A 13,411-nucleotide genomic window follows, 5' to 3' on the forward strand; every position below is an offset into this window, starting at 1 on the left:
TGGTGATTGGTAATGATGGAGCTCGATCATTGGAAAAAAAAGGGAATGGCGGAATAATTAATTGGGAAAAGATTATTTTTTTTAAAAAATGGTCCTAATGGTTCTCACTTGTTTTTCTTTCTTTTTCTTAATACGAGAGTAAGTACCCGCGCGTTGCGGCGGTGAAAGGGTGGGGGTGATAGCTAGGTCAGAGAGTGTGATAGTCAAATGCCTACGGCCTCCGCCCTCGGATTTAAAAATTCGTCGAAAGTATATCGAATGACATCTCTAATGAAAGAGCATGAAATTTTAAGAACACCCATACAATTTTTATAATTTATCAACGTATGATTTTTGAGATAAAAGATTTTGAATGAATTGGAGGAATAAATGGTTTATGGAGGAGAGCGAAAAAAGATGATTGGTTGAGATTTGAGGAGAGAGAAAGGGTATTATGGTTATTTTAGATAAATATAGAATAGATGAGACGAGTATTTTGGGGATATACTTAAAATCAATATTGAAAATTTCAACTCAATGTTGAAAATCTAGAAGAAATCTACTTTATAATATAGTATAGATATAAGGGGCCTGTATATATATGAACTTTTTATTTTCAATAATCGTGAAAAACTTTTAGAATTGTGTATTAGATGACATGTTTTAAAGATAATTCACATTCACATATAAAATATCATAAAAGTTTATTTGTATAAAAAGAATTTTAAAAACTTCAAATAGTGTTTGTTCACGTGTAAATGAATTTGTTCACATATTCGTGAACAAATAGCCATAAAAGGTTTTAAAATAAAATATTTAACAACTTTAACTTTTATAACGTTTCACATGTGAATAAGCTTTAAAAATATGTGATCAAATACATAATTTGACAATTCTCGAATATAAAGGGCCTGTATTTATATGACCTTTTTATTTTCAATAATCGGGAAAAAATTTTTGAATTGTGTATTAGATGACATGTTTTAAAGATAATTCACATTCTCATATAAAATATCATAAAAGTTTATTTGTACAATAAGAATTTTAAAAACTTTAAAATAGTGTTTGTTCACGTGTGAATGAATTTGTTCACATATTTGTGAACAAATAGCTATATAAGGTTTTAAAAATTTTTTTTTAATAACTTTAACTTTTATAACGTTTCACATGTGAATAAGCTTTAAAGTTATGTGATCAAATACATAATTTGAGAGTTCTCGCATATAAGGGGCTTGTATTTATATGACCTTTGTATTTTCAATAATCGTGGAAAATTATTTAAATTGTGTATTAGATGACATGTTATACAGATAATTTACATTCAAATATAAAATATTATAAAAGTTTATTTGTACAAAAAGAATTTAAGAACTTCAAAATAGTATTTGTTTATTTGTGAATGAACGAACAGCTATATAAGGTTTTAAAAAGAACTTTTTAACAACCTTAACTTTGATAACGTTTCACATGTGAATAAGCTTTAAAAATATGTGATTAAATACATAATTTGTGATTTCTCATAGCTTTGAAAAATAGGAATTATGAAAAAAAGGAAAAGCTATATATATATATACACACTATATATATATATATATATATATATTATTTTCTTTTAGTTAGCTTTTTTGTTTTTGATATTTATATGTGATTACAGTAAATCTTGGAGTTATCAAACTTCTCAACCATCCAATGGCTATACACTGGAGTCCAGCCCAAAGTCCAATCTATAATCCAAACTATAGTCCTCCAGTCCAAACTCCAGTCTATAATCCAAACTATAGGCCTGGAGGTCCTCGAGGTCCAGGTATGTGTAGATTTGATTTGTAAATAATTTAATTGCTAGTAATTATTTATTTATATTTTTAAGATTAGAAAATAAAATATTATATTATTATAATTACAATAATTATCACAGGAAAGCCGAACCAATGACTCATATACTAGTTTAGATCCCGTGCATTGCATGTTTATATCTTCTTTCATACCGATTCCTCATATATAGTAAAACAAAAGTAGCAAAAGTTGAGGTAAATATATACATATTATAAAGTAAAAGTTGATATATATTCAAATGTAAAAATCTAGTTAAACTCATCATGAGTATATTTACTAAGGTTTTTTCATTACAATGTTAATCGGATTAAATAATAACCTAGTTATTTGATTATAAACATTAAGGTCTATTGCTTTTTTTTTTCCAAATGTGATGAATCTATAATGATATATTACAAATCATTTTTTAATTATGTATCCGCGTGGAGCCCGTCAGGTAGATTACCTCATCATCGATCACTTCTTATGACCTATCACCTCCACCAACTAATACTCTTAATGTTGCCTACTTCGAATCAAAATGAACAAATTGTATTTATTTAAATATTGTAATTTCACATGTGTAAGATATATAATTGCACATGTATTAAAATAAAATAAAAAGCATGCGTATTTATGATTACTTTATTTATTCGTAAATAAATGTTTATAATTTTGCCAATCATATATATGAACTTTATAATATTACCCTTTTTATTTATTTAGGAGTCTCTTTTAATTATTTATTGAATTAAACTGGTCCATAGATAACATTGTGAAAATTAAAAAAAAAATATTAAATTTGCTTAATTAGTTTTGAGTATAAATAATGATAGGTTTGTTTAGTGGACAAAATAGAAAAAAAGTTGATAGCAATTATCTATTTAGACACAAATAGATATTGACATATTGATTAAATTGACATATTGTAATGAAAAATGAATGTTATATAATAAATGGAAAAGATCATGAAAAGACAGATAGAATTTTATCTTATGTGGCAATCTCCGATAAATAGAGATAAGAATTTAGATATGATAAATACAGATAAAGATTAATTATTAATAGTGAGATGGATGAATACTTGACATTATGTATGTGCATCATATGATGTAGCATTTTATGTAAATTTTTTGAATTGAGATCCTCTAAAGTTACAATGAACCACTATTAGATTAAAATCAATGAACAATATTAAAAAACCTTTTTTAAACCTTTGATTTTAATCCAAGATCAAGACCATCCTAATTTTATATATAAAGTTATTATAACTTTATATCCCAATCCCAAATTTTTAGCCCAAAACAATATGAAAATTACATATCAGGAAAATGCTAATGTGGCAAACAAAGAAATGTCATATGAACGTTGGAAGAGAAAAATTACATAAGTTAAAACTAAAAAATAAAAATATTATATAAGTTTGAATAACGATCATATAATTTGCTCTATAATAATTCTATTCTATCAAACACTAAAGAAAAATAAAATCGAGCTGGTAAATGAATTGAAAATAAAGAATAAGATTTGATGACTTTCAAAGAAATTAGACTAAAACAGTAAAACAAAGTAGGTAAAAGAAAAAGCATATTTTATTAAGTTCCTTCACATGGTCACCAACAACTTTGACCGATCTAATCATTCATCTCTTCCACAAGGTCTTGAGCCCCTTTGACGATTTGTTTGACAATCATCCACGGCCATGGTAGAAGGGATAGTCTTAGCTATTAACAATACATACATCTATACATAGTTACATACACATATCAAAAATACATGTTAGAAACATAGTCTGGTGAGAATCACAAGTTTGGGCCATTTGAAATCCATCACAGCATTTGAATATAGCCACTTATGACTTAGCTACGTAAGTCCTGACATTATCCATTTCAAGAATATAGAAATTCATTTCACTTTCATATTAAATCAGAAAATCACAAACAGGAATAAACCATAATACATAGTATCTATATATTTATTTGTTATACCCTTCTGGTACACCATATATACATCATATAACCCTTTATGCATATTAAATGAATTTCGGTTTAGGTGTAGTAATGGGTCGAGATGGGTTGATGAACTACGAAGTAACATGTAAACTCGAAAAGGACAAACCAAATCACAATACATTCAGGTGTCACTTACATGACAATTAACTTAAGTTATGTCACTTCTATCTATACACTTACTGATTTCTATGTTAAAAAATTAAAAAAAAGATTAACTTCCACTTAACTCTCAAAATCCCTTAAGAAATTTACTATCTATTGAATTTTATGTTTTACAAACCATCCAAACAAATAATGCAAAGTTACCATGTGATTTATAATGTTTAGATGCGACTAAGTCAAAGTCAACTTTGAACACTCCATCAATTTTGATCAATCTCAAGCAGCAAGTCATGGGTGCATTTTGTGCTTTTCAATACCCTCTATATCTTAATTCTGTGTAAGCATATTTATTGAAATCGAGGTGTCGAAAAGAAGGCATTTTCAATCTATTGGTATTTCTTCAATCTGTGAAGTAAAATCTAAACTCAAAAAGGACAAACAAAATCGCAATACATTCAGTTGTCGAAAAGCATGCATAATTTTTCCGAGTAAGTGGTGGGTTGGGGTTAAGTGTCATGGGCACACAAAGACATTTTCCATCAACTGTCATGGGTTGGGGTTTAAGCCGAACCTGTGGTGTAGTCGCAACAGGTACAGGAGAACTGGGGGTTATAGCACCAGTATTAGGAGACGGCATTTGAGAACCTTTACAATTAGATTATTAACTGTTACACTTAAGCAGAAAATCAAAATCCTGACACCCACATTCACGAATCAAAATCATGAGTACAATTGACAGGAAGTAATGAATTTTAGGAATTAGGGTTTTAGATATAGAAACATATATTAAGTGTAATTGAATTACAACATTAGAAACAAAGAATTAGTTAATAAAATCAAAAGATAATGAAGCGCACGCTCATACTCGTACATTAAATCATCGCAATTCAAAAACAACAATAATAATAAAAATAATGGTGGAGGAACGAACCGAGTGGCAAATATGAAAAATCTACAAAAGATCTGATCTTTTTGAGTGCTCCTTGCAATGGTGATGCCAATTTATGGCAACGGTGGTGATGGATGGCGCTAATGGTGTTGATAGCGGCGGTGGAGATGGAGGGAGATGGTGATGATTTTATTTTTTTAAATATGTAGATGAGGATGGACGGCGATGGTGGAGATCGAAGACGGAGGTGATGAACGACAGTAATGGTGTTGACAGTGGTGGTGGATAATGTGAGTTATGATTAGGCAGGAAAGGAGGAAGTAGGGTAGGGTTTTATTTTGATGAAAGGTATTTTGAGGGAAAAAAATATGCTTTACTACAAAACATGTTTTTTATAAATGTACATTTATTTATAAATGTGACAAATGAATTCCATTTAATCTTTTTCATAATCTTCTTTCTTGAATTTTTACATATCACCATCTAATAAATTAGAGGATTTGTATGCTAATAAATTAAGAAAATTAATCATTTTCTTTTAAAAAAATTGTATAACATCCAATAGTTACCATATATAAATAGTCAAAGTTGATCTTAGTTTCAAAGGCTGTGATTGATTTGGTTATTAATTTAAGTAGCTATGATGAAATGCTAGAATTTATTTTTTTTTTCTTTTTACAACAATATATATATATATATATATATAGGGTAAAGTTATTTTGAGAACCTTTCGTTTGCGAGAATCTTTGAGAACTTTTCAAATCAAGCTCAACCGATGATTGTCCTTTACATGAAAATTGTTTTTTGACTGTAGTCTGAATAACTTATGTGTAATTTTGAAGTTTATAATTGTGTGGAGGCATGGATTATCATCTGTTATACAATTATGTGAAGATTTGAATTCTTGATCACATGTGCACGAATATTGCTATGATCACATGTATGCAAGTCAATCACATGTAATCATATCAATATTCTTGCACATGTGATCAAGAATCCAAATCTCCACATAATTGTATAACGGATGATAATCCATGCCTCTACACAATTATAAACTTCAAAATTATACATAAGTTATTCAGAAAACAATCAAAAAACAATTTTCATATAAAGAATAATCATCAGTTGGGCTTGATTTGAAAAGTTCTCAAAGGTTCTTGAAAAAAAAAAAGATTCTCAAAATAACTTTTCAATATATATATATATATATATATCTTAAACTTCTTATAAATCATATTGACCTTTCCTATTTTAGGAAATTCAACATTTTTATACCCAAAATACCTTTATTTCTTAATCTCAATTCCCCTATACACCTAATCTATACCTTTATGCTAATTAATAAATAAAACAACCATTCCTTTAAAAGTTATGGAAGAATTTATCTAAAATACCTTTAACGATTAAATTAAAATATCAATCATTTATCTAAAATATCTCTATTAACTTTTTACATCAATTATCTACACCACTCGATGTCGCCGCTTCCACACACACACACACACACCGTTGCTGCCACAATTACCGTGACATTGCGCAGGTACCGTGCTAGTATATATATATATAATTTTTAACTTTTATTTACCTTATATAACGTCAAATATAACTTATATATCAATTAAATAATAATAACTCAGTTTTGGAGTATATATTTTTGTACAATAAAATGACCTTTTATACCAAATAACTAATAATAAAATTAAGAAAAATGCTTAATACAAACCTTAGGGAAAGTTTTTTCACCTTTCATATTAAAACTTCACTTACTGAATTTTATGATAAATATATACAACTATTTAATACATCTTAACTACAGCTCTTAAGGCTACATTTAACTACATTTAACAAAACGCTAAATATAAAGTCATTGTTACTTTGTTAGTATTTATCGTCATTATATTTAACCGTAGGATCATCTCTCTATATAACTAAGAGAGGATAGTTTTTTGCTTAAGTGGATGTCTTATGAAATTGTCAAGTAAGCGTTTTGCTTATGTGTAAAAATTTAGTTTATTTTCCTTAAAATTCCCTTAAATATTGCTATCTAATCATCTCTTAAATATTACTTTTTATTAATTTTTAAATCTAATCATCTTTTAAATATTACTATTAATTAAATTTCACATTCGATCCAGAATAATTTAACAAATCATAGGAACGTACAAACTTGAAAGTTTAGAAACCATGTACTATTTTTTAGTCTTCAACATCTGCAATATATGGATACGTATATATGGTTAAAATATCTTATTATTACATTATTTTAGTTAATTTTCTTATTTTCAAAGTTACTATCTTGAATCATCAAAATTAATGATAATGCTATATTATCATTGTTATATCATTGTTATTTTATATTCTATCTTTAGTTACGGACAGCTATATGTATGTGTATATGCTAAAAATATATTTTTATTATATCTTAACTAATAAATCCTTTTAAACCAAATCTTTATATATCTTTTTAGACTTATTAATATGGATGGATTTTTTTCTTCTTTACAAAGTTACGTTTGTTATTATATATATTGAGAGATTTATATTTAATTGGATAGTTAATTTTTTATAATACAACGGCATAGATTTTCTTAGTACAATTCAACTAATGTAATTTTCTATTAAGTATCTATGACTACTTTAATGATTTTATTAAGTTATCATTATTGTTTAAATAGTTTTCTTAATAACAAACTTATAAGATGAAAATAATTTATCATTATATAGTTTATGCATGGAAATATATTTTGATTAGTTAAATCTTATTTTCAACTAATAGTTATATATATTTTTACCGTACAACGTACGAGTTTAATCTATAACTAATAAAGTATAAGTTTTCACTTAGTTAACATCATTATCATTATTTGTTAGGCACGTAAAATTTTGGTTTATTTGTTAATTTTTTTATAAAATCTTTAATATTTGTTAATCTATTTCTATATGAGTACAAAAATATCTACATATATACATTATACTTTTTATAATCTAATGATATTAATTTATGTTTAAATGAGATTGTTTATTATATTATGTTTATTTTTTTGAAAATTATTTATTATATTATATTGTAATAAATATATCATTAAAAAAGTTTTATTTTTTTTGTTATTTATTAATATTTACGTTTCATTCGTCACGTTTTTGAATATTTGACATATATCATATACTCATAAACTATAATTTTATTATTTGCATCAATCGTAATCTATCAGTTTTTTATATTATCTATAACCCTAATCATGAATCATAATCATAATCATTAATATTTGTTAACCTATTCTATTGAGTAAAAAATATTTACATATATACATTATACTTTTTATAATCTAATGATAATTATTTTTGTTTAAATGAGATTGTTTATTATATTATGTTTTTTTTTTGGAAAGTATTTTATATATTATATTGTAATAAATATATCATTAAAAAAAGTTCTAATTTTTTTTGTTGTTTATAAATATTTATGTTTCATTAGTCACATTTTAACATATTTGAATCATATATATTTATAAACTATAATTTTATTGTTTGTATCAGTCGAAATCTATTAGTTTTTATATTATCATAAATTATGAATAATAATGTAACTATGATTTATTGTTTTTTGTATTTACGTTTTCTATCAATCCCGCACAACATGTGGGTTTAATCTAGTTATGTAAATATATGCAAAACATATAAAACTCCAAATTTGATGTTAATATTATAAGAGTTTATATCTATAATTAAAATTATTAATATTAATATTATTAATTTTCAAATTGAAGTTGTAAAAAATCTTGTAGCCAAAAACATTCATCGATATATTTATATTTATATAGGAATGGTTGTTTAAGAACCCCTAAAAAAAAGAAAAAAAAAACGCAAAAACCATTTTATACCACACATTTCTCCTTATTATTAAAACAATAAAAATTAATCTAATTCATTCAAAATGTTTTATCTTAAAAACCGTACATAGTTAGACACAAAAAAAATATGGGTAATCTTAAAATTTCGTCTTCTTTCATTAGAGATGCGAATCGACTTACTTTTGACGACTTTTTAATTTTCATTTTCATTTGTTTATACTTGTATATTACACTTGTGTAAAATCTTTGTTTTCACATATAAATTATTAATTGATCATATCTACACAACAATGACGGCTAAAGGTGGAACCCGTAAGTCGATGGCAGAGTCATAGCTGCTTAGGCGGAGTCTATCAAGTAGACACCCCATCACCGATCACTCTCTGTGACCTATCATCTTATGATCTATTACCCATATGACCTGTCACCCCCACCAGCTAGCCTTTATTTAAACTCTTAAGGGCAGAGCCCTCTTCAAAACACAATTTCTAGTTAACTTGCACATGTGTAATAAACCAATTTTATTTAGATATCTAACTTTCACATGTGCAAGGTCTATAACTTGCACATGTGTAAAAAAAGCGAAAATAAAAAAGTCGTCAAAAATATATCGAGTTGCATCTGTATCGTTTGAGGACGAAATTTTAAAACTACCTATAAATATTTTTTAGTTTAACGATGTACGGCTCTTGAGATAAAAGTTTTTTTTAATGTTTTAGATGGAATTTTATTATTTTAATAAAGGTAGAAAATGTATGGCCCAAAATGATTTTCATGTTCTTTGTTGTTGTGGGTTATCAAAATAACACACCCCTATATCTATATTTGTAAATAAAGCATTTCACCTCCTTTAGATCTCAAATCATGAATTAATGTACTTAAATTATCCCTACCTAACAACTACCAATAATGTTCAAACAAAAATGCCTTTAATCAAATAATTTAAAACATTTATCCTTCAACTTCTAAAATAAATATGCTAACCCTTGTATGTATATCAATTAATTTTTACATCAATAATCTGCACTACTCGCCACTGCCATCACCACAAGTAGTTGTTGCCACCCCCACACCGCTACCGTTACCACCATTGTCGTCGCATGACGTGAACATCCATCTAGTACTATATAAAGCAACCCCCCCCCCCCCCCTTTTTTCTTTTTTCTTTCTTATCAAATATAAATTTGATATACCTAAATGCCCTTCAGTTTTCCTTATTATTTTAAACATCTCAAATTTAATTGTTTTTTTACCCCCTAATGACTGATTTTCTTACTTGTTTTTCACATTATGAAAGTCCAACAGGGACCATCAACAAGTAAGGTGGGATTAATAGCTGGATTAGTTGTTGCTGTACTTTCTGTTTCGAGTATCGCTGTTTTTTTTTATTTTTGGTGGGGCACCAAACACAAAAAACATGAAGTGGGATATGATGCAGAGATGAACAACGATTTCGAACAAGGTACTGGACCAAAAAGATTTTCTTACAACGAAATTTTCCAGGCAACTGATGGTTTTGCAGAGATAAACAAGATTGGGGAGGGAGGTTTTGGAGGGGTTTATAAAGGTTTTTTGAAAGATCTAGATACCTATGTCGCGGTCAAAAGGGTGTCCAAGACTTCTGAACAGGGGATCAGGGAGTATACTGCAGAAGTTAAAATAATTAGCCGACTCAGACACAAAAATCTGGTGGAACTCAAGGGCTGGTGCCATGAAAAAAGCGAGTTGCTGCTTATTTACGAGTTTATGGAAAACGGCAGCTTAGATTTACATCTCTTTAAGAAGAAAAGCTTGTTGACGTGGGACAAGAGGAAAAGAATTGCATATGGCCTGGCCTCTGTTTTGTCGTATATTCATGAAGACTGCAAGGAATGTATTTTGCACAGAGATGTCAAATCAAGCAATGTTATGTTGGACTCAAATTTTGATGCAAAACTTGGTGATTTTGGGTTAGCTAAGTTGGTTGACCATGACAAAAGCTCTAAGACAACCAGGTTGGCTGGGACATTGGGTTACATCGCTCCAGAATGTATGATCACTGGCAAAGCAAACAAAGAATCTGATGTATTTAGCTTTGGAGTTGTTACTCTTGAAATAGCTTGTGGGCGAAAATCCATCGAGAATAAGGCTCAGGAAAGACAAGTAAATTTAGTAGAATGGGTTTGGGATCTCTATGGGACTGGGAGTATTCTAGAAGCAGTTGATCCGTCACTCGGCTTAGACAACACAGAAGAAATTGAGCGGCTGTTGATCGTTGGGTTATGGTGTGCACACCCTCATGCAAACCTACGCCCATCAATGAGGCAAGCCAATCAAGTATTGAACTCTGAAGCTTCCCTGCCTATACTCCCACCAAAGATGCCGAAAATTACTTTTTACTCCCCTCCAACTCTTTCTGAATTGGGTGAAAGTTCTTCAGGTACGTCGGGTGTTAACACAGTTCCCTCAAAGCTCACCACATCATCAACAACTTCTTCTCCAGCTGCGTTGCTCTTTAGTTAAATGTAAATGGAGGTATTTATATATTTATATATATATATATATATTCAATATCCTATGTTTGATTTGAATTCCTGTGATTGTCAATTGAAAATTTAATACGAGGACGTGTTTGTAGCGAAGGAAATGTTTGATTTTAGCTCATGCATGCATGTGTATTCGTCATTTGGAAATTTTTTGTAAATTTATATCTTAATTACATAAATAATATACGACACATGTTAACTATATTAGACATATGATTAGTTTCCATTTATCAAGTTTTCATAATATTAGTTTCCTTGTATTGATTTAGGCTACTCTATAAATATAGCCTTTGTAATCCCTATTAATCACAATTCAATACAATAACCTACAATTTTTCATGTTATCAGAGCTAAGTTCGACCATTATCAATTCTGGACACATTTCCGGCCAAAATTCTGACCAACAACCCTGATATTCATATACAATCCGGCCAACTTCAATTTACTCTTTAGCTCTTCAAATTATACACCACCACCACCACCACACTAGAAGCGGATTAAAAAACCGAGGAAACCCTAAAAATTTTCGCCACGTGCCGCCCTTAAAGTCACCGGAATTTATCGAATTCAGGCAATAACTTCATTTTCCGGTGAGTTAAGCTTCACCCCCGCCACCATCTGAATCCTAGTCAAATACCGGAGTATTGTTGGGGTCTCCAATATGCTACTCTTTCTAGGCCCGATATCAGATTTTTTGTGAACAAAGTGTGTCAATACATGCATTCCCCAACTCAGAATCATTGGTTAGCTATTAAGCGTATTCTTCGTCACTTACAAGGGACATCTGGTTATGGGTTACACATCTCTAGCAATTTAACAACTTAGTTACATGCTTATCCCAATGCCTCCTTCAATGTTATTAATGCCTACTCTGATGTTGATTAGGCTGGTTGCCTAGATGACCATCGATCTAGGGGAGGGGGGATTTGCTATATATCTCGAATCCAATCATGTCTCTTGGTCTGCTAATAAACAACGAAGTGTATGTCGGTCATCCACAAAGGCTGAGTACAAGGCTATGGCTAACACTGTTGCCGAACTTACATGGCTTCAATCTCTTCTTCAAGAATTGCGCATTCCTATGCAGACTACTCACTACAAGAAAATTGGTTTTTAGGGACGAATCTTTTAGGGACGACACAAATGTCGTCACGAAAAAGCCGCTAAACGACAAAAAAATCAAGACTTGGACTAAAAAAGTCAAAAAAAGATTTGGGGACGACATTGTCGTCACAAAAGTCATCCCTAAATATTTTTGGAATTTCTTTTTGAATTAAATTTTTGTTGAAACCGAAAAATTTCAAGACTTTGACTAAAAAAGTAAAAAAAAAAATTTGGGGACGACTTTGTCGTCACAAAAGTCGCCCCCAAATGTTTTTTCTTTTATTTTTTTATTTTTCCGTTTTTCCGCCTAAACAAAAATTTCCCGCCATACTTTTAGGGACGACTTTTGGGATGACAAAGTCGTCCCCAAATATATTTCCCAAAAAATTTGAAAATTTCACTTCCGTACATAACGAAATATTTCCCTCCAATGCTTAGGGACGACATAGTCGTCACAAAAACAGTTATATAATTATAATATGTTTTTACTTCGTCTTAAAAATTATATTGAAGTATAAATAAGTATTAATTGTAAAATATAATTTTATTAAGTAAGTAAGTAACTGCTCAGTGCCGCCTTCTGCAGGTTTTGAGTCTCAATACCTCGACGGTGTATGGGGGAGGTTAAGATGTAGGCAGACCTTACCTCTACATAAGTAAAGAGACTGCTTCCAGTTTCTACCTAAATGGTAGAAAAGGCCCTCCAACCTTTGCATGGGATGAGGATTGAACTCATGACCTCTATCTCCAGAGACAATGGTGTTTACCACTGATCCAACCATGCTGCTTTATAATTTTATTAAGTGTATAACACAAATTTTTTTTAAGTGTTTTCATTATTTATTAATATATTACATTAACTATTAATTTGTTTAACCATTTTTTAAAGTGTTAATTCGTTTAATAATTATTAACTTTAGAAAAATGAATAATACGTATTCCTCCTTCCCAATTGAAATGTCCTATTTTAATTATTCGCAATTTTGAGCGTATTTTTTTGTTTCTGTTATATAATATTTGATGTAAAATATATGAATAGATTGATTTTTCGATGTATTTTCTTTGATATAATTTTCATTAAATATTATGTTATACAAACACACATACTTACAATCAAAATTAGAAGAAAAAAAACTC

The 13,411-nt window shown here is 29.1% G+C and overlaps 1 protein-coding gene across 1 annotated transcript; it reads left to right on the forward strand.

The window, feature by feature from the left end:
• Window positions 1-9,935: 9,935 nt before the first annotated feature.
• Window positions 9,936-11,147, forward strand: LOC122589536 (L-type lectin-domain containing receptor kinase IX.1-like). The gene has a single exon (XM_043761837.1). It carries the CDS (start codon window positions 9,936-9,938, stop codon window positions 11,145-11,147), a length of 1,212 nt encoding a protein of 403 aa, XP_043617772.1.
• The last annotated feature ends 2,264 nt before the right edge of the window (window positions 11,148-13,411 follow it).

Source organism: Erigeron canadensis, chromosome 1 (assembly GCF_010389155.1).
Source record: "Erigeron canadensis isolate Cc75 chromosome 1, C_canadensis_v1, whole genome shotgun sequence".
NCBI classification, from domain to species: domain Eukaryota; kingdom Viridiplantae; phylum Streptophyta; class Magnoliopsida; order Asterales; family Asteraceae; genus Erigeron; species Erigeron canadensis.